This window comes from Martes martes (assembly GCF_963455335.1).
Source record: "Martes martes genome assembly, chromosome: 3".
NCBI lineage: Eukaryota > Metazoa > Chordata > Mammalia > Carnivora > Mustelidae > Martes > Martes martes.
Window position 1 is genome coordinate 107,335,725 of NC_137890.1, and position 22,846 is coordinate 107,358,570.

The following is a 22,846-nucleotide window of genomic DNA, read 5'->3' on the forward strand; positions in this document are numbered from 1 at the left end:
AGTCTCTACAGACTTTTTGAACCTAGCTATTTTTAATTAAAAATATATATATTGGCTAATATTCAAACCAATATATAGATTTACCTCATATTTAATAGCTGCATTATATTTCACTGTGCAAATATTTCATGATTCACTTGTCTATTCATTTATAATAGATATACAGATTTTTTTCCCTTGGCTTTCCTAATCACAAGTATAACTTCCAAGTATGTTCTTGCACACAACTCAGTGTACATACATCTTAGTGTAACTATGTCTAGAAGAAATTCCTAGAAGAAACACAGGCTTTAAAGTCCAAGGATCATGACTAGAAAGCTTGCTACACTATTTATTAACTGTGTAACCCTGAGTGATTAATTTAGGCTGGCTGGGCCTCTGCTGGGACCTCTGGAATAAGCAGTGTTAATGATACCTGTCTCAGGAGATTGCTGTGAGAATTACATGAGGTAAGATTTGTAACCTAAATACTAGAATGATTTATTTATTTAGACTGTCAATTATTATTATTAAAGAGGATAATGCTGTTAGGCTCAGCAGTGAGAGACTATCCTTAAGAGCCTAAACCATTCCAAACACTCCAGTTTTTGTTTCATTTTGGAAGTCTTTTATTTGCGTTTATGAGTATTTTATTTTCTTCTTCTATTAAGCTGTTTAGTTTTTTTGAGAACAAACACAATCCAATTTAACCCTTCTTTTTTTGCATTTCTATATGCATATGCATATACAATACGTGCCTGAAATAACTGACTATATTTTACACATTTATCTTATTACTCATTTTTCCCTTTCCAATTTAAATCATTATATTATAAAAATATTTTCTCTCAAAGTTTATTTCAGGACATATTTAAATTCTACATTAGATTTATGGTTGTGACCATTCTGCATAAACATGCATGCTTTGAAAATACATTTTGATTGCTGTGGCAGGTGTTTTTGCATGTAGATGGTCATTGTTTTATTTATTCATACATTCTATTACTACTTATTGAAATGTACTCAGTGTAAAGCATCTTGCTGTGTGTCATGAATGATGCATATATGAATAAAATGTCCCAAAGTATGGAGAAGTGAGACAGATTCACACATTAGAAAAAACAAAAAATATTCCTCTGCATTAGGAAAATACAAAGGGGTCATGAGGAGAGAAAAATCTCAAATTACACTGAGGTAAAGTTGAAGTAGGCATTGAAGGGTGGCATTTCACCCATGATGGTAGGTGATAAATGTGGAAAGTAGTCAAGGAACAGGAAATAGCAAGACAAATATAAATAAGCAGGGTATGATTAGATACAGGGGAGGTTTGCCTGGATGCATCATACCTGACTGACGAAACAGGGGTACAGGTGGATCACATGAAAAATCAAGTTATGGCTAGGAATGTTCTTCCTGGTAATAAAAACAGAACGTAACTTGAATCAAGATCTCAGGCAAGTCCCAAAGGAGTGAACGTTCACAAATCTCATTGACCGTAAATTTCTTTTTTTGTAAGGTGGGACCAATACTGCTTTGGGTTTTAACATGTCTTATTGACTCTAGCTTCTTTTATCCATAAAGTGACACTAATGATTACCTGACAAACAACTTTTGGTAGATGAAAAGGAGTTAAGTTGCGAGGGCTTTTCAATCCCTGAAATGTTACAGCTGAGTAGGGGTGCCACAGCTGGTCTGAACATAGCAGGTCCCGAAAGTTTGGAGACTGGTGATTCAGAGAGTGAAAAAAAGGTTAAGGGGTCATTCAGTAGCCCAAACAAAAAGTTGTTAAGAATCTAGCTAGACTATGAAGAAAAATCAACAGGCCAAACAACAAGTAAACAACAAAACAAATGAAGGGGCAGAGCTATCAATGATGTTCAAGAGACAGAGAAAAAGATAAAGGATTAAAAGAAAGAAGAGAAGGAAGGAAAGCAAGGGAAACTTTTCACAAGAAGAATGGACTTGATTGAAACTAAGTTTCAGCCTTTTCACACGCAGAAGCAGAGAAATACTTAGGAAGCTTTGATTTAAAAACAAAAAGAAAACAAAACCCTGCATCCAACAACATGTAGACTTGTATTGTACAAAATAGAAATGACTTCTTAAGGTAGATTATTCAAGCTAAGAATTGTAAGTTATCAGAGCCGTCGCCTTGTCATAAGAAGATAGAGTATCCCTCTAGACTAAATTTTATTTTCAATCTGTGAGTGTTCAGTCTAAGGACTATAGCCAGACAAAACGTACCACACATACAGCCTGTCACTTGCCATCATTTACAATATCCCATAGATGCCATGACAACCTGCCATAATAATTTATTTCAGGAAGTAAAGTAGGGGAAAAAAAAAAGGCTTTTGGTGATTTCTGAATGCCAATTTTACTGGGTTGTTTGTTGTATAGTTTGTTTGTTTTTTTTTTTTTTTCACAGTCCCATCATTATTTATAAGGTATATTATCTATCTGAGGAAATCCATAGCAAGTATGAATACTGAGTGCTAGATATGCTTTATTTTTATAAACCCTAACATAAGTCATTACACCAAGTAATATTTTGCTGAAAAGAATATATATAAAAATATATATACACACATATGTGTGTGTGTGTGTGTGTGCACATATATATTTGAGAAATCAGTCAAGAAAGCATGTTAGTGTAGGCCAAGACTAATTTTTTGCCATTAGCTTAGCATTTCTTTCAGTCAGCAGAGAAACAGACAATTATAACTGTTTGGTTATAGAAATTCTCCTGGGAACATTGGAAACATCTAATCTCCAACAATATTAACACTGTATTCATTCTTAAGCAAAAATATATTCCCTTCTCTGAGACTCAGATGGTTCTGGAAGAATTTTAATGTGTCAGCCTTGGCTTTCCCATGACAAACTACCCATATGCTAGGACTCTCCATAGCAGCTATAATGATGACCTCAGTTCTGTGAAATGAGCCTATGAAAAGTATAATCAAATGTCCATAGGAATTATATTTATTATAGCCTTCCAAGAGTTCCCTAAAGAGCAAATGATTCATTTATTTTGTTAGCAATGACTTAAAACAAATGGGTGCATAACCAAATCAAGAGAAGTGAAAAGACAACTTTCTATTCATTAAAGGGCAGAGTTTGTTTTTGATAGGAGACTGAAAATGCACATGAAACATGCCTTTTCTCCTTTATTGATCCTAACAGTAGCCAAAATTCAATATCCTTCTAATATTTACATATTAAACCTATTCTGGCAAATTGCTACTTGAAACAGATCAATAGTATAATATATTTAAACTGTGATTGAGAAATCAGTTGAGTTTAAGTATTCATAGAAAATGCATAATTAAAGATTTTTTTTTTGCCTTTACCTGTGACTCAATCTTTCTTTTATTTTAAAGAGAAGTTAGCCAAGTTTTGCAAGTGATTCTAAGATTAGATGGATATTGGAGATAGCTACTTAGATATTTATAAAAAGTACAAACCTATTCTAAGACAAGTAATCTATGCAATTCTATGTTGTAAACATCCACTGAATTCTCAACTAAAAGTCAAAATAGAATAACTTTGCCTAACAACTAGAATAGATGCATATGAACTCTGATTAGCATAATTTCATAAGTGAACATTATTTTTATTCACAATTTTTGTTATCTCTCTACTTAGTCATTTTGTATATAAGTAAGACTACTTATCCATTTTGTATATAAACATTGACATTGTAGAGGCCCAGAGAAGGCTGATCCAAGATGGGCCACTCTGGCATGAAGACTATTCTGAGTTATAAGAAATCAAACCCCAGCAAACGCAGGAAAAGCTCTTTGCCTCCTACACAACTGCGTAAATTTACATTGGAAAGGAGACCCAGTAACAGGAAGAGAACTATTAACAGAGACTCCCCTTTACCTAAAAAACTTATCTGCAGTAACAGAGCAACCTGGTTTTTCTAAACATCTCTTTTCTCTTCTTGTTAATGAGCTTTCTCTCCTTTGTATCATCCTAACCTTCTCCTCAGCTCATATAAGCTCCATGTGGACTTATTGTCTTTGGAATTTCATGTGTGTAGATTCCTCATGATGAAGGAAGAGAAGGCAAGCTGGAGACAAAGCAGAAGCTGACACCCTGCAAACCGCCCCCCCCCTTTCACCATGGGATATACGTGAAATTTCTGAGGAATTTCTGGCTTCCCTAAAGGAAGAAGAAATAGTGAACTTGCAGAGATCACAATCCTGCAAGACCTGAGCTCCCTCGGTTTACAAATGTCCTAGTGATTAACAAGGAAGAAGCTTTCTTATCAATAGTCTAAATTCCAAAGACCCATAACTCAATTCCTGAAGCCCTAACATCATCCTCCCCTCCATAAAATTGAGGGAGGCTGAGGCAGAAGTTAAAGTGAATAAAGTTGAATTTCTTCTAAATCTAAAGCTCATTGACAAGGATTTGTAATAGGAGGAGTGTAACATTCCTCCAGGAAACTCCCAGCTGTCTTCATGTTCGTGTCTCATTAGAGGGAAAAACAGCTTTGGCTTGACAATAACCAGGCCTCCAGTATCCTGAGAGTCTTTATTACATATGCAGTCCTTCTGAATATCCCCTTTGTCTTCACCTGCCCAACTCCTGAGTATATAATCAGCCACTCCTTGGGACTGCAGTGCAGCAGCTCTTTCTGCCCATGGGTCCTGTCCCTGTATTTTAATAAACCACCATTTTGTATCAAAGAAGTCTCAAGAATTCTTTCTTGGCCGTCGGCTCCTGACTCCATCCCACTGAACCTCACCTATATTCCAAAACTTCATCACTCATATGTACAACTATTAAATTTGATTTTTTTCCCGTTAATCTGTGTCATGTCAATTTGATTCTAAGTCCAACTAGAATGACCACAGAGCAGAGGAAGGTCTTTCCCTCAGACGACATTCAAGAACATGTCATGTTAACTTTGGGATTCTTATCTGTAAATACCATCACAAAGACAACTTCCAAAGGTCATATAGCACCAGAAAACAAAACAAAAATTAGATGTGCAATTGAATCTCAACGATACTAACTGCATATTCAATGGCTTAGCAAAGAACGATGAATAAATAGCTCATAAGATGTGAGTATGGGGTGAAATTTTAAATTCAAGCTTATACTCATTGTAGTACCCAGAACTCAAATTCTTGCCCTAGAAAAGCTTGACAAATTACTACACGACACATGTTAATGGACTGTATCAAGATCAGCCTGTGATTCAAGAAGATGCTGATGATTAAATCCAGAAATGCCAAGGATTTTTTATGTAGACACACAGATTTCTTTAAGTTTGCTTAAGTAATTCCCATACCTCTGCTTCTATTTTAAATCTATGGTCCATTTGTCCCAGATCCTCCGTGCTCCACCCAAAAATATACAAAATACAGATAAGTCACTATCCTACTATTTCCTGAATTCCATCTTAATTTTCTTCAAATACCAATAAGTCTGTTTCAGCCAGTTCATTTGTTTAATTTGTGTCTTTCCTCTCAGGACCATGAATTGATTTTTCTAATTCTCTCTTCAATGTGAACACAATATATATACTCTCCTCTCAAGCTACAGATGTTGACAGTGAAAGGAAATAGTTTGTTAAAAATAATCCATAAATAGCCCACAAATCCTAATTTTAGTCAATAGTTTCAACCTCTTCCTTCTTTTCACAAAGACACCTAAAATTGAATGGCAACTTGATTAAGTTAACCTCACTGTCTCCTGCAGGCATTAATGATCAGGAAAATGCCAAAAGTTATTAGGAAAGCTGAGCAAAAACAAACAAAAAAGTTCTGTATCTAGGTAATCAATAGTCAAATATGACATAGCTGTCTGTACCCTATTTTATAGCACAAACAACCTAAAAATCATGTAAGAAAATGTTCTAGAATATCAGTATTTCATGAAACTGAAGTATATTTATAAAAGAAAATTCCCATAAAAAGCAGTTATATACTGAGAAAAATATCTAAGACAAATAAGTAGTAGATAATTTTAGAGTTACAAGTTATTGTATTTGAAAGCAGAAACTATTGTTTGTGCTGGCTCTGACAGTTTGAGAAAGACAATTGACGAGGTCACCTTTTTTTTTTTTTTTTTAAATGAGGAAGAATTTGATCTTTAAAGTTATAGGCTAGTTTAAGTTGAACTGAAATAAGATGTAGACCCCACATTCATGCTTTCTTCATCTCTATATACCTCAGGTAGAATACAAAGTCTGGTCAAACAGGACCACAAAAGCCTGGTGGAAAATCATTACGTTCTGTCCTGTAGGAGGGAGACCACTTCTCTTCTGTAAATTGTGCCAGCTTTACCAGGTGATTGATTGATTGATTGATTGACTGACTGATTGATTTTTACCTAGTCTTCTCTACTAGTATAGCTGGGCATTAATGGCCTTAATCCCATCCTCTTCTCACAATAATTCAAAGTCACCAGTATAAGTGATGATGATCAAACCAGAGGTGAGAACTAACTGCTGTTCTTTGGGCTGAATCAAGTATGCCCTTCCATAGGTTTGTGATGGTGGTTTTTGTTAGTTTGCTTGGTTTATATCATGCTAATTTTCAGGGTAAGCCTGTACAGTACATTAGCCTGCATTTTTTTTTTAATATGACTACTTGCTAACATTTAAAACTTGTGAGGTTTTTGTTTGTTTGTTTGGTTTTGTTTTAACTGGATTTCTTGCCTCTCCTGCAAAATGAAAGATCTGGCACAACTGTTTAATGTTCTTTATGGTAAAAATAAGTAGACCTGAGAGATGAGGCATTAGCTTTCTCCAGTTTTATCATACTTCCTGCCATTCCCATATGAGTCTGGATATTGAAGCCTAGACTCAGTTTCTACCGACCATTATACTGGAATGACTGGATTTTATTATACCTGACACACTTTACTCATCACAATTTTTCTGATTCTATTAAATAAGGATTTGATTTTTTAATTGTATATAAAAGGAATGAGTTCTGTAGATGGAATGAAATAGAAATTATTTATCTTTTTGGTGTCTTAACAAATAACCTTGAAACTCAGTATCTTAAAACAATAAACATTTGTTGTGTCTCACAGTTTCTTTGGGTCAGGGGTTTGGGAGCAGGTATATTGGTGGTTCTGGCTTGGGCTCTCTCTTAAGGTTGCTATAATGCATTGGCTTGGGCTATAGTCATCTGAAATCTTAACTGAGATGGAGGTTCTACTTTCAAGATGACTGACTCATATGGCTACTGGCCAAAGGTCCCAGTTCCTTGCTGTGTGGACATGACATGTGAGCTGGCTTTGCCCTGAGTCAGCCATTCAAGAAAGAGAGTCAAGGAGGAAGGCTCATGCCTTTTACGACCTTATCTCCAAAGTCACACACCATCCCATTTATCTTATTTTATTCATGAGAAACGAGTCACTAAGTCTAGGTCACACTCAAGGGGACAGAAGTTTAGCACTAATTCTTGCAAGAAGTATCAAAGTGCTAAAGTTTGGATTTAGAAATCTTGATCTTGCGGTCTTAGACTTGGCAAAATCATCAATTCATTGCTTTATTAACCTTCTACTTTACCTAACCTTAATATTTCAAAGTTCCTTTCAGTTTCTTTTGTATATATTATTCTAAATAAAACTGGTAACTCTAAATAGTTATAATTTATCATCTTTGAGGTTTGAAAAAAATGGTAAGAACTGTCTAAATAGAGTTTTCATTCAATTTTAGGAAAACTATTTCTAAATTTTAGCGAAACACAAACTTTTTAGTGATAATTGCCTGGGTAGTATGTCTGAGTAGGTGGTTTACACTGGTATGTAACTGGTAACGTCATAGCACAATTATTTCCTTGCTTTCTAGATGTGTAATTTCAGTATTACTGTAGGCAAAGAGCTCCTTAAACATTTGCAGCTATAATCATCTGTAATGCCCAGGATAGGAAGTTGTAAAGTTCTCCTGTTTTACTTTTATATTGCCCTTTTTATATGACTCTAATACTTAGCCTCAGCAGGAAACAGGTCATTGTCCTTTATTCCATCCCCAAAGAAAAAGAGGAGAGAGGTTCTCAAAGAAATGGGGATCTGAGCAGCAGAGCAAGTTCAGAGCCAAAGTAGAGAACTTTGTAAAACAAGGTTGTTCCACAGCATCTCTAAGGTACTGTCCTTTAAGCTTCAAACCTCCAAACTCAAAATATATTTTGATATATCCACTGAATGAATTGTTGACAACAGAGACATTAATAGGTTTTATTACATTTATTTTTATCTCTCGGGTTTGATCAAATTATGGTGATAGGGAGGGGTATACATACATGGCCACTCACTTGTTAAAATAATTTCAATGTATGCAAAGTTGGGTTCCCTATGTGGTGCTGATGTCCTATCAGCTTCACAGTGCTGCCACAATATAGGCATTAGGATCTCCCCCAAACTCTATCCCTTCCATTTTATCGGGGAACAAAACTAACTGATTTTATTTTATTTTGCTGTAAGGGACTACTGTTCTATTTCTGAGACTTTGTTTCCAGCACTGAGTTCTGTAAGTTTAGTATTCATTTTCTACTAACAGCAGGGTGGGTAGCAATCACGTTAGCAGAAATAAACCTTTAGAAAGCTTTCCATTATTGTATGAGGAAATGACTTTTATAGTATACATATATACATATATATCCACTAAAAAGGCAAAGACGTTTTTGAAATGTTATAAAATATTTTAACATTTTCCCTCTAATTTATTGTGTTCCTTGGCTGTATTATTTGCTAGTTTAAATTGATTTCATAAGGTATATTTGAATTCAATTTTTGAAAACATAATGTGGATGGTGATTTGGGGATTGTTGCAGAATTTAAACTCTGCTATTTTTACTCAGATGATTTAAAATATGTACAAGTATACATAAAACAAAATTTTCTTGTTAATTTGCCAAAGCTGAGTAATATAAAATAATCTTATTTTACTTATTGCCTTATAAGAATATTATAAATAAATGTATGCTTTAAAATAACCTACTTGTCAGATACAACCCTTGTGTGCGTGTGTGTGTGTGGGTGTTTAATTTCTGAAAATATAACATTCTTCAAACAATATAGGAATTGCCCAAAGTCTAGAAAGAAACTTGGGACATTATTAAAAATAAGATTTTTTTCTTTTACAAGTTTAAATTCCTCCTCTGGAGAAAAACTTTAAAAAATAACACTAATTCTAAGAAATAACTAGAAAAAGAATGGTGAAAATGATAGCAGAAAGACAGCCATTTAGGAATAAAACTACAGCAAAAGAAAGCTACTTACTGTCTGATGCCACACTATGTCAGATATCTGCAAATGCCCAAAGAGGTAAATTTCCAGAGTGTTTAAAAGATCAAATTAAGTGATGCCAAACTTTACCTTTGATGTTTGTAAAAAGTTACATTTTCACAAGTGTATTCCCATGCATTTCCATGTGATTCTCATAACTTTATTAAGGTAAATATATTTATTAACTATATTTCTCAGCTATTGAAATGGAAATATTCTTTGTGATTGACGATGGGCTGAAACAATCTTTTTTTCTCTCTCTCCCTCACAGAAATGTATGTTCTGTTTTGTTCTGTTTGAGAACATTGTCCATGTTTATATTTGTACTTCAGAGATAAGTACACTGTCTGTACTTAGAAGATTCAAATACAAGTTGAGCTGAACTGAATTTTAATTTTTTCTTATATCTCAGACACTTCCTGTTTTTTTTTTTGTTTTGTTTTGTTTTTCAGACTCTTCCTGTTTTAAATAATAATTTGTAATATCTAAACTGGATTCACTTTTATTCAGATATTTTAAATCTAATTGAAATAAGAGGTGATTAAAACACATTTTTAGTAGAGAATAAATTTTCATATCTTTCTCAGTTAACAACTATTTATTTTCAAATTTTGTATATTAATCAATAGTCATTGGTAAAAACAAAACCAAAAATAAAATTAACATTCAATTTGGGAAATGATAAGAAAGAAAGATTGTAGAATATTGATTTAAAAGACTTAATTTATTACCTATATAAACGTTTAGAAATACATTCACATTGACTTTTCATAAACAGTACATATAGTTATATACATAGTATTTATATATATATGTGTGTGTGTGTATCTATATATATATAAAACTATGCATATAGCACATAGACACACACACACACACACACACACACACACACACACACATGCTACCAGAATACTTCATATTTAAAGTTGGAACTATGAAATCAGTTTTCTGACTTTCTATAACCAGACGTACTACTGAGATTCTATGTGGAAGATCTAATCTCCGTACTGCTGACCTACGATGAATGTCAGTTTATAGCCAGCCATTCATTAAGTAAAGGCACAACCATCCTCACCAAAAACCACCTCTTTATGGTATTCTTATATCTTTTCTTTTTTTTTTTTTTTTAAAGATTTTATTTATTTGACAGACAGAGAGATCACAAGTAGGCAGAGAGAGAGGGAGGAAGCATGCTCCCTGCTGAGCAGAGAGCCCAATGCGGGGCTCTATCCCAGGACCCTGAGACCATGACCTGAGCCGAAAGCAGAGGCTTTAACCCACTGAGCCACCCAGGCGCCCCGGTATTCTTATACCTTTTCTAAATCTCAAACTACTTTGTATTAAAATTCACATTTCAAAAATCAACTTTTTTTTTTAATTTTTATTTATTTGACAGAGAGAGATCACAAGTAGGCAGAGAGGCAGGCAGAGAGAGGGTGGGGGGAAGCAGGCTCCCCACTGAGCAGAGAGCCTGATGCGGGGCTCGATCCCAGGACCCTGGGATCACGACCTGAGCCAAAGGCAGAGGCTTTAACCCACTGAGCCACCCAGGCTCCCCCAAAAATCAACTTCTAATATTAATACCGTAGAAGTTGACTATTTGTTCTATGAAAAGCCATACTTCCCTGTTAGCTTCCTAATTGTCTTACTCATCTAATATCTTTTTTTTCCCCCAAAGACTGAACCAAAAAGAAAGGAAATAAGGCTTAAAACAGTAAGACTACTCATCCTTAAAAATAAGAAAGAATTATTTGTGGGAGAATAATTTTATTCTTTGGTCAATGGGCCTTGTGGCCTCGTTTTTTGAATTATCTGTGTGAATCAAGCTATCCTTTATAAGCAGAGATAAGCCATATTTGACCTTATTGTGACAAAGACACAAGGCCCTTATATTGCAGTAGAACAAAGAAAATAATCATAAAATAATACAAGTCACAGCCAAGAATCAATAATGGTAAAGTTTGTATTGTAAACAGCACAAAGTCCCTGATCTGGATAATCTTACAAGTCTGCTTGCTAAGGTTAAAAAAGAAAAAAGAAAAACTCACATAGAGATGTATAATTTGAATGCGCTTCTGGTGTTAATGGAGCAGTAAATTTTCTAAGCTTTAACAGGTCATAATTAATCAACCCCCAATCAATACATAGCATCCTAGCTATAGAACCTTTACACTTACCCATGATGGTTAGGGCTGTAGCTTTTGTTAATTCTTCTTTCATTGACTCTATTACTTCTAAATTACCACCATCCAGGTTGCATCTATTTATGGTTCCATTTCCCGAACTGATCCAATAAAGCTTGTTTTCCACATAGTCTATCGATAGACCTGTAATTAAATTATACAACTTAAACATAACAGTAGCCACTTAAATAGTAATGTTCAACTACCACTATATTTGAGGGGGAAAAGTAAGTTGCAAGCTTAGGTTCTTGCCTTTAGAAACAAGAGCTGGCTAATAGGGAAAAATACTGTTATAACTATCTGTGGAACAATATACCTTTATAGGCACTTAAGCGTTATCTCTGTTGATTATCACAACAATCTGTGAGCTGAGAGCAATGACTGAGAGCAATGACTATCTTATTTCATGAATAAGAAAAATAATACCTAGAATTGTTAAGAAATCTATGAGTCCATAGCTAGCAAGTGGACCTTAGTTTAACAAAGTTTAAGAAAGTTTTGATTTGCAAATTAACTGCCTGCCCTTCTCATTACACTGCTTTGCCTCAGAAAATTTTAATACATAATACTCTTTTGGGAAACTAATATCATTGATGAAATTTTTAATTCCTCCCTATTTTCAGTAAAACTCACTTTAGGCAGTTCAGCTATAGATTCAAGTTGTTGATTTCAGTGATTTTCAAGTAAATACAAAAGTAGAATTTCAAAAAACTGTAATGTCACTGAAGCATGGAATTGAATTGGGTTTATTTAGAATCTGTTGTGGGGTGATAAAGCAACCATCTAGTAGGGGAACCAAGCCAAAGGCTTAAGATCATTATCGCCACATCACAGCATATCACTGTGGATTAGCTTTATTGCATTTTATGGATAATTTCATATGTTATAGTGGTATTCATGGTTTTCAAGGTCTCAGGATATGTATATTTTGATTGCTGAGGATTCTTGGTACACATCTACTTAATTACTGGCATGCTCAGTAGGGTCAGGGTTCATGCTATAATAATAACTATGGTTCCATGTTGATCTTCTATAACTCACAGCTACTTGTGGAAAAGCACATGTGGACATATGCTCAGGCATATGATACAATAAATTGGTTCTGGAGTCTTCCTCAGAGAATGAAGGAAGGAAAACACACACACACACACGTACACACACACACACGTACACACACACACACACACACACACAGAAAAAATCACTTCCCTATTTTAAAAGAGAAACAAACAAACAAAAAACTAAGACAAATTAAAAAAAAAAAAAAAAAGGAAGGAATGAGATACTTGAAGAGAATCACATGAGTTCCAGAGCATTGATAAAGAGTTAAATATAGTCCAAATAGTTCCAGGTAAAGATAGTCCCAATCCAGGGAGTTGATTTATCAGATCAGTTTTAATCAAGTAGAAATAATACTACAAGTCTATGTAATATATCAGCTATTTATTGATTTATTAGTATGCTTTACTAATAGAAGTCTGAAAGGTACAGAATAAATCTAATAAATATAAAATTAGACATTTCAGGGATAAAGTTTTCAGATTTTCTTTTTATGACTACTGTGGGAGATTGGCTTTAAATACTTAAGAAAATAATCAAATAAAAACTATCACATTCATATTCTTTGGTGTAGTATTTTCAGGTTGAAGGTGATCCATCATTCAGTTTTTTATCAGAGAAAGTTCAGTTACTTTGTAGGTATTTCCCGAGTCACCTCCATGCATTTTTTTTTCTAGTAAAAATCCTGGTTTAGACTACTTATTGTTCAGATATGATCTATTTTCCCTTCTATTTAGTTGGCTATCTAAATCACATATTTCTATCTTTAATCAGCAATGAAGAATATCTTACTAGAGACTTATGTAACAAAATATACACCAAACATTTTGTAGTCAAATTTTCATCAAAAAGTGAATTAATACATTTATGAAGAATTCCTTCTAAGCAATTATCTATCCCTCTAGATATTCCAAATTTTCTCTCTCAATCAAGCCAAACCACCAGAGAGCTATCTGCTTTTTAGATCGCTGAATTTTTGTCCCTCACTTAATCTGTTGCTGAATTGAGCTCTGGCATTGTGCCCTTGATTTAAATGAAGGAAGCTGTAAGAAGTAGCCATAGGGAAACCACTGTTACACTTCCCAGGATATAGCTTCTGAAATAATATATCACATAGTGACCTCTTTATACAAGGACCCATGGGAGAAATTTCTTTCAGGGCTCACTGCCAGAAAAAGCTATAGTGGAAAATATAAAATTGTAACTGATCATATTTCTCTCTTTGCTTTGGCTGCAAAGAACCTAAAGAGTCATATTTGTGACCCATCTGCAGAAATTATAAAGGAATGGCATTTACACCACTAATTCTGCTCCTGGCTTCAATAGACTAATCTATTATCTTTCTTCACCTTGATTTTTAAAATCAATATTCTTGTCTGGCCTTGCTTAAGGGATTAAATTTGTCTAAGTTTCCTCAAACCCCCCCCTTTTTTAAGGAAAATGTGCACTAATAGCAAATGTGCCCAACTCCCGATTAACCCACAGTGTCAGAATTTTCTTATCCACCTAACACCCTGGGATTTCAGGACTCTAACATAGGCTGTATAAAGCAGTCATTTTACAGAGCAGGGAAGTTACTGTGCTGGAGTCAGAGTTCCCCAGAGTTTACTACTCAACATTTTTTTCATGGACTCTGAGTGCCTAAAGAAAAGAAGTAGTATGGTAGTGAGCTTTGATCTTCAATACCGAGCACAATGCTTAGAGAAGAAAATTTATAAACACTGCATGAATGAATGAGTTATTTAATTAATTTCATTATTAAAATTGTAAGTTGTCTTCAAGGAGTGCTGTCTACTAAAGTTGAATTATCTCCACAACAGAATTTTCTAATGCACTACCTAAACCCACATGCTATGACAACAGAGAAGAAGGGCAATGATTCAATAGGTCTACTTGACATGGTTTAGGTTTTTGCATCAATATTATGATGGAATAGTGTAGGATTAATCATTTTAAGATTCACAGGAAAAAATAATTAAGTTCCTATATTAACCTACATATTCATGTGATCAGTCACCTAGCTTGTATATCTTCTCTTCTGTTAAATGTATTAGCTTAATCTCTGAATGTTCTTGAGCATGTTTATTCCTGGGTTTATAAAACAGAATTGAAATATTTCTTTCAGATTTTATTTATTTATTTGAGAGAAAGAGAACATGAGTGGGGGTGGGAGAGAGGGAGAAACAGACTTCCCACTGAGCAGAGAGTTCAATGTGGGGCTCCACCCCCAAAACCCGGAGATCATGACCAGGGCCAAAGGCAGATGCTTAACTGACAGAGCCACCCAAGTGCCCTGAATTGAAATATTTTTAAAATCCTATTATGAACTCAAGAAACTGGTGATAATATGCTTTAAATTCATAGATACATGCATGTTTAGAAGTACAGATTTTTAAAGTGTTTAATGTAAATGTTTTCACAGCATAAGATTTTTTATTTTGTTATTCTCATACACTTAGGTCTTAATAACACTGAAGAATTAATTGGTGTCCATTTATTGCAATAATTTCTGAATCAAGTCTCTGTTGCACTATTTCAAAAGAAGAATCACTAAGCAGTAAACTGAGAGTGTTTTGATGCACTTGAAACTACTCAATGATTTTAGAAAGCTAAATCAATAGCCAAGAGAAAACAGATCAAATATAAGCATGTTTATAAAAGTGTCCTAAACCTATGCAAAGAAATATGATTATGTTTGCACTAAAATGTCCTCAAATGGGTGAGGGTGACTGAGATTAAAACATCTTTAAAATGACTGTTGGATCTTTCTGCAGAATATATCACTATTAATATAGACTTTTTTCTATAAGACACATTTATTTTTAATATCATCTAAATTTGGTAATCAAAAGAGGAAAACTAGATTCAATAATATAACAGGTATATCAAAGGAAGAGAAGTCATCATTTAAATTTAAAAACATTTATGAAAATAAAAATCTACCTTTTTAACCTATCTTTTCTATTTTTTATAAAAATGTAGAGTGAATAATGTGCTTTCATTCTGACCCTTTTTATTTTAATCAAAGATATCCCTTTCTGTATTATTTTAATATTTTGATTTAAATAGCCCAGTGTATTTTTTAATTGGGACAATATAATTTGCCAAAATTATGTAATTGCTCTTACAATAGAAATACACTGATATAAGAAACTACATATTATTTTTTAGAAAAAATAAAGTCTAAATATATTTCCATATATTACTAAAAAAATTAAGTCCACTGGGTTTTAAATTTTGTTACAATTAAGATTGGGAGGTTCAGGGGCTCCTGGGTGGCCCAGTAAGTTAAGCATCTGCCTTCTGCTCGGGTCCTGATCTGTGTCCTTGGATAGAGGGCTGGTTGTCTGGTTGTCTGGTCAGTGGGGAGTCTGCTTCTCCCTCTCTCTATCCCTCTGTGTGCTCTCTTTCTCAAACAAAATCTTTTAAAATTGTTTTAAAAATTAAAAAAATATAATACTGGGAAGTTCACCTTGTGTGTCTCATTTCTTTTTTAAATGACTCAAAATTAAATCAATGTACTATGCAATATGGAATTAAGGCAAAAATGCAAATATACAGAAAAATGATTTTTTTTAAATTAATTTTTTCTAAAGGTGGTAATTTCCTAATATTTTTCAGACACCAAATTTCATTTCGAATTTTTCAGCCCTGTCTATGCATTACAATTATCTGGAAAACTATTAAAAATATTGTTTCCTGGGCTCCACTCCCAGAAGTTCAAACTTAATTGGTTTGAGTTGGTCCCAGGAATCAGTATTAAAAGGAAAAAAAATTCTCTTCAAGTGATTTTAGAATAAAAACATTAAGGAATTCCTTTTAAAAACTGCATATTTTTATGAACCTTCAAATTTGAATATGCAGTAAGTTTAATGAGGCCTTTTAAATATTGCCTGGAAGTGTAATATGGGGAGTCTCTTTGGAGACAGAGGAATACTAAAGATATAGATGGCGAAGAAGGGGTACCATGGATAATAAAACATAAATGATTAACTTCAAAGCCTCCAGACATGTATAAAAAAAAAAAGTTGAAATCTTCTAAATATTCTCTTTACAGCATTTTCTTCAGACAATAGAATACAACTCCTTCTGCATATGGGATTGTGATAGTTACGGAAACTGACTATTGAGACTATACAGTATGTGAAGAAATATCATAAAATTGCATCCCTCACTGAACCTGTAGAAGAATTATAATGTTCTGGATACTCCAAAATGGAGATCTTTTCAGAGTTCACCAGAAGAGGCTTGATTTCTGGGAGGCAAAACTGTTTCTGAAACATTGAATTTTTAGCTCTAAAGGAGCATGGTTATTCCATGAGGAAGTAGAGTGGGGTTCATTGCCTAATTGCTATCACGCTATCTCAAAAAAATCTCTCTTAAGAATGCTTAGATTTTGTTAGTGCAGGAATAAATATGCTGAGGAAACCTGATCGGTCTTTGTGCTTTAGCCCTGCCTTCCCTCTGAGGTAAATATAAATACAAGGTACCACCTTTCAATTCAGCTTGTCTCTTCACTTCTTGGTTCACCTACAAAAGATCAGTCAGCCTCCACCTTGCTAACCCCTCACTTCATCATTATGAAATTGTTATAATAATATATTAGTGTCTAGCACAATAAATCCTAGCTATTTTTTAGTACTACAAGTTTTTGTATTTCCTTTTCAAGCTAAAATCCTAGTCTAGAATTTGCAACTCTGGTAATTCCCACAACTGATAGTTTTGAGATAACTTGATGTGAGGTATATTCAGATTGTGCATTTCATTTGTTATTACAGTATCTCTCAATTATGCAGGTACATCAAAATTAGAACCTTTTGTTCTGTAAAGCCCAATAAAAAACATGCTTCAATCTGGGAGAAAATATTTGCAATCCACATATCAGACAATGCAACACATTATTTCTGCTTCTGGAACTGTGATAGTTGTAGAAACAGGCTACTGAAAACATACAACAATTGAACAAAAGACTAGTATCAACAAAAGTACACTCAAAACACAGCAGCTAAAAAAATCCAATTAAAAAATGGGCAAAAGAAATGAATAGACATCTCAAAGAAGAAGATATACAAATGACAATTAAGCACATGAAGAAGATGTTTAACATCAAAAGAAAATGTAAATTAAAGTAACAATGACATCACTACACACCTGTAAGAATGCCTAAATAAAAGTAGTGACAGACTAAATGCTGACAAGGATTCAGAGAAAAAAAGGATCACTAAAACATTGTTGGTGGGAATGAAAAATGGTACAGCCCCTCTGGAAAACAGCTGGGCATTTTCTTGTAAAACTAAGCATTTCCATAGGACCCAACAACTGCACTCCTGGGAATTTATTCCAGGAAATAAAAACTTATGTTCACACAAAAACTTGCACATGAATGTTTATAGCAGCTTTATATGTAGTAGTCAAAAATTAGAATCATCCCATCGCCTGCAAGAGGAGAATGCATAAATAAACTGGTATTGACATATCATGGCCTCCTGCTTAGCAAGAAAAAGAAGAAAACTACTGATAGATTCAATTTCAATGACTCTCTGAGGATATAAGCTGAGACAAAAACAGCTATCCATAAGGTTAACATTCTGTATGATTACAGTTATATAACATTTTAAAAATAGAAAATATCAAAAATGGAAGACTGATGGTGTGGGGAGGAAAGTGGAAAGAGGTGTAGGCAGGAAAGGGGAGGTATGGTCATAAAAGGGCAGTAGGAAGGACCACTGTGGTGTTGGAATTATTCAGTATCTTTTTTTTTTTTTTTAAGATTTTATTTATTCAACAGAGAGATCACAAGTAGGCAGAGAGGCAGGTGGTGGGAGGGGCATTGGGAAGCAGGCTTCCTGCTGAGCAGAGAGCCTGATGTGGGGCTTGATCCAAAGACCCTGCGATCATGACCTGAGCAGAAGGCAGAGTCTTAACCCACTGAGCCACCCAGGCACCCAGAACTATTCAGTATGCTTTTTATTCTTTTTTTTTTCTTTTGTTTTCCCACTTAACCATAAGAATTTCATTCATTTTGGGGGGCCTGTGTGGCTCAGTGGGTTAAAGCCTCTGCCTTCGGCTCAGGTCATGATCCCAGTGTCCTGGAATCAAGCCCCACATCAGGCTTTCTGCTTGGTGGGGAGCCTGCTTTCTCCTCCCCTTCTCTCTTTGCCTGCCTCTCTGCCTACTTGTGATCTCTGTCTGTCAAATAAATAAAATCTTAAACAAACACACAAACAAAAAAAACCTGTTTTTGTCTGGGTGGTTTGTCATTTGTCAATCTAATTTCCAGTTTCTTAGCCAAAGAAAGGTTAAAAAAAAAAAAAAATTGGCGGGAGAGGGGGGGTTGGCTGTTTGTGTGTTTTTTTCCTCCACTGCAAGTGTCTATACCACTATTATCTTAACCTGATCTAAATTCTTTCTTGAAATCATCCCTCTCCATTCATTCTACTTTAAGAAGTCACTGACAACAAATAGAGTTACAGAACTAAGGTAATTAGTTCTTTATCTCAGGGAGTTAAGATTTCAGCCTCTCCCTCATCCTCCTTCGAATTAATCATTTCATCTCAGATAATTTATCCTATATTTCAAGCTTCTAATGATTGGCAAAAATTATGTGACTTGTGAAAATAACACATGCAAAACTGGAGGCAAGCTCAGACTCCATGACAGGCTTTTCTTGAGGAGTGTTTTGTTCTAAAAAGTCACTTTAAAAGGTTTAATACCTATAGTTTTATAATACACCAAAGCTATATTTTATAGCTTGGTAAGAAGTAGAACAAAATATTTTTAAAAGCCCTGGACTGCATCATTTGAATATTTTAAAATTATACTTTCTGTCAATATAATCCTAAACATTCCCTTGTGTTAGATTTTTTTTCCCCTAGACACACAGAGTTTTCTAGACATATCATGTTTGTGCCTTTTATGCTTATTTTTCCTTTTTACTAAGAATAAGGTAAGCCCCTTCTCTTCTGTCCCTGCCTTAAAAACAAAAGTATATTTTCCCTTCCAGATCCAGTTGAAATTTCAAATATTACCAATTTGGGTACTATTCTCTATTTTTGTTGCTCATACAAAATTGGTTGTCTCTTCTATTTTCACATTGTCTACCTATATTACCATTATGGTGTCTGGGAAGAGTACTCAAGAATGACACTGCATCAAGTGATTTGTAACTATTTCTGTCTTTTTACTTCACTGGACTATGATCTTCTTGATAATGTATCCCAGGTTTTATTTTCAGGTTCTGACACCTACTATACACTTCATAACCTTTTTTAATAACCTTTTTTTTTAAACTTGATCATATTGAAAGAATGAGTAAAAATGAGTAAACAAATGATCAGATAAAAATATAATAAATTTAAGTTATTTATGTTTATATTAATGTGTAATTTTAATATCCATAATTCCTCTGGCCTTTTTTGTAAGCTCTTCTTAACATTTCTTTTGGGGAGAATGACTTTTATATATTGATTAAATTCCATACACAATAAAAGTGACCGTGCTGCATAATAAATATATTTAAATAACTGCGTATATCAAGCAAGAAAATATATACAGAAATTTGTTTTAACCTTACTTTTAAAAAATGAGGTCCCTTGGATTCTGTTGATGTGATAAAAAGTGCTTATGAATGTTATCCATGAATAAAGTTCAAAATCCACATTATATAGTATATGGGTTGGAATGATTAAATAATAATTTTAAAAAAAAGTTTGGTAGGTTTCAAAAAGATGTACTTGAAGGTTGAGTAAGCAAATGAATTTTGGTTGGGATTACATTGAAAATGAGGGGAGGGGCACCTGGGTGGCTCAGTGGGTTAAAGCCTCTGCCTTCAGCTCAGGTCATGATCCCAGAGTCCTGGGATCAAGCCCCGCATCGGGCTCTCTGCTCAGCAGGGAGCCTGCTTCCCCCTCTCTCTCTGCCTGCCTCTCTGCCTACTTGTGATCTCCCTCTCTCTCAAATAAATAAATAAAATCTTTAAAAAAAAAAAAGAAAATGAGGGGAAAATATCTAGAAAATAAAATACATAGTACACTGGATTCTTAAGAATAAACCATGAAGGATAATGCTGATTGACAAGCCAAGTTGCTTTATATGAGGCTTAAGGGATAAAATTCATAATATGTAAACATTTTAAACATGGAAATGGCTTTAAGTAGAAAATTAAAATCCTCTGTTACGCAAACTGCTCTAAGCACTTAATGTATCCAAGACTGAGCAATAAATCTTAATTGAGAATATTTAGCTCAACAATGGATAACTGGAATGTTGATTTGTATTTAACAGAAACAAAGTTATTCAGCCCAAACTGCCTGAAGGCTCCAATTACTTAGTCTTCAGTGATACAGGGTCCTAAAATGCCAAGTTGGCTGTTTTGATAAGATTATGATGCACTTCTATTTCAAGTATGTCACACATATGGATTTAACAACAAACAAGCAAGGGAAATCCAGTGAATTACAACATAAAAACAATTTCACAAATTGGAAAGCCTAGTATATCAGTGGCATTTCTGTTGAAAAGTAGCATTTAAAGATTTGGAAATAATTAATAGTGAGGTACATTGGCATAGAGGTGGAATTGCTTCCTGTGTTCCCTGGTTGCTTAGAAAAGCTGACTGCTGCATCCATTTCTCAGGAGTACCCAGGTTCTGAATTTTTTTCTTCTACTTTCTATGCTTGAAAGAGTATCAATTTTATTCCCTGATCTTAGCTTGAGGTCAGGTAATTACTACATGAAATCAGCCTCTCTAGGTATAGCATGATGGTTATGGTTTAATATGGCTTTGGAAGCCGATAAACTTGGATTTGAATTCCACTCTACTATCCATCACAGGCAACTAACTTCTTTCAACAAGACTCACTTTCTGTATCTATAAAAGAAGGATAAGAAACCCTTCCAGAAATGATTAGTGTGAAGTGATTAATGCAAAGCATTTTACAAGTGCTCGACATATTCTAAGTGCTTAAAAAGTAGTCACTGTAATTATGTTATTTTTCTTGCCGAAGTGAGGATGGTTCTATTGTATCACGCATCCTAGGCTAAGGATAAGCAAACACAAAGGTTGGGGGTTCATGATGAGAATTCAGGTTCCATAGAGGAGGACGGATAATGATTGCTTTGAGTTGATACTTCCCAGCCTCACCAAACAAAATATTGTGTTTCCTCTCTAAATCTGGGAAAAATCAATTATAATCTGATAATCAATATACCCGAAAAGAAGAGCAACTGAACAGTTGTTCCTTTCCTACTCACCTAATTTTCTTAATGGAAATGGTTTAGGGAATACAGTAGGCAAGAGTTTAAGCCAGAGTTTGCCCAGACAGACTCACCATGAAAAAACAATTACAATAACTTCCTGCAGTGCAAAATATCAGTGCAGCTTGATTAAGTAAATAACAAAGTAACAAATTTCCCTATGCATATGTATTTCATGGATATGGCAATCACGTACGCCAAGAAAAATAGGTTTGTACTTATCTTTTACACACAGTCATGTGTCTACCACTGGTACTGGAAAAGTCCATTTTAGAATTCATCTCAGGGGAATAGTTCTAAGAAAATCTTATCAAGTGGGATTACAATGCCATCAATTCTTGGGATTATTTCCAAGATTCTTCTATATCAAATGTTTCATTGTGAGACTTAACCTTCATGCTGAAAGAGAACTTCGGATGCCTCCATTTGTCCTCAGACTTTCTAGTTGGGTTCTTCTTTCTAGCTTGGCGGTAAGGTTAGGCCGAACTTTTAGGGCAAAGCATTCCCTGATGGGAACCAAAACAACCTCTTCAGGCAATAAGGACTGCCCTGAGCCAGAAAGACCCCTCCTGAGATTGACTCCAAGATGAGTATTTGACTTTCACTGCCTACTTGCACTTACCCACCACCTTTACCCCCACACTTTTGCTTATATAAACCTGGAAGTATTTTCAACATTCTGGGGACGATCTTTGATTGCTGGCCTCGCTGAAATAAATTTGTTTCTGATTTCATCATCACTCCTTTCTCTGCCTTTGGATTTTGTCATCGTTGAGTGGCTGAACTTGGTCTCTTTGGGATCCCCAGAGCCAAGGGCTTTTGTACCCCTGTGTATTAGTTACAATGCTATACTAAATAACAGTTCAATTTTACATATCAAACAAACAAAAAAATAGTCCACTTATTTGCATCGCAGCTCTAGGCTCTCCAGAGGAGGAAAAAATAAGTAAACAATAGCACGATAATTTTTTTTAAAAAGAAAACAATAATTGGAAGTGCTTCAGATTTTGTGAAAAGTAGTAAACAACATATTTTTGAATTTACTTTAGGAAAACAGTTCAAGCACACAGTGAAAATACTAATTTCAAAATATAGTTACTATGCTACAT

At 34.4% G+C, this 22,846-nt stretch overlaps 1 protein-coding gene across 1 annotated transcript in view; it reads right to left on the reverse strand.

The window, feature by feature from the left end:
* The window catches only part of LRP1B (LDL receptor related protein 1B), a gene marked incomplete at both ends in the record, with an annotated part of 1,929,835 nt that overhangs the window by 553,423 nt on the left and 1,353,566 nt on the right, over positions 1 to 22,846 (reverse strand). The window contains one exon of the mRNA XM_080798957.1: positions 11,418 to 11,567. Coding sequence (XP_080655083.1) covers positions 11,418 to 11,567 — 150 coding nt within the window. The remainder of the gene's footprint in view (positions 1 to 11,417; positions 11,568 to 22,846) is intronic.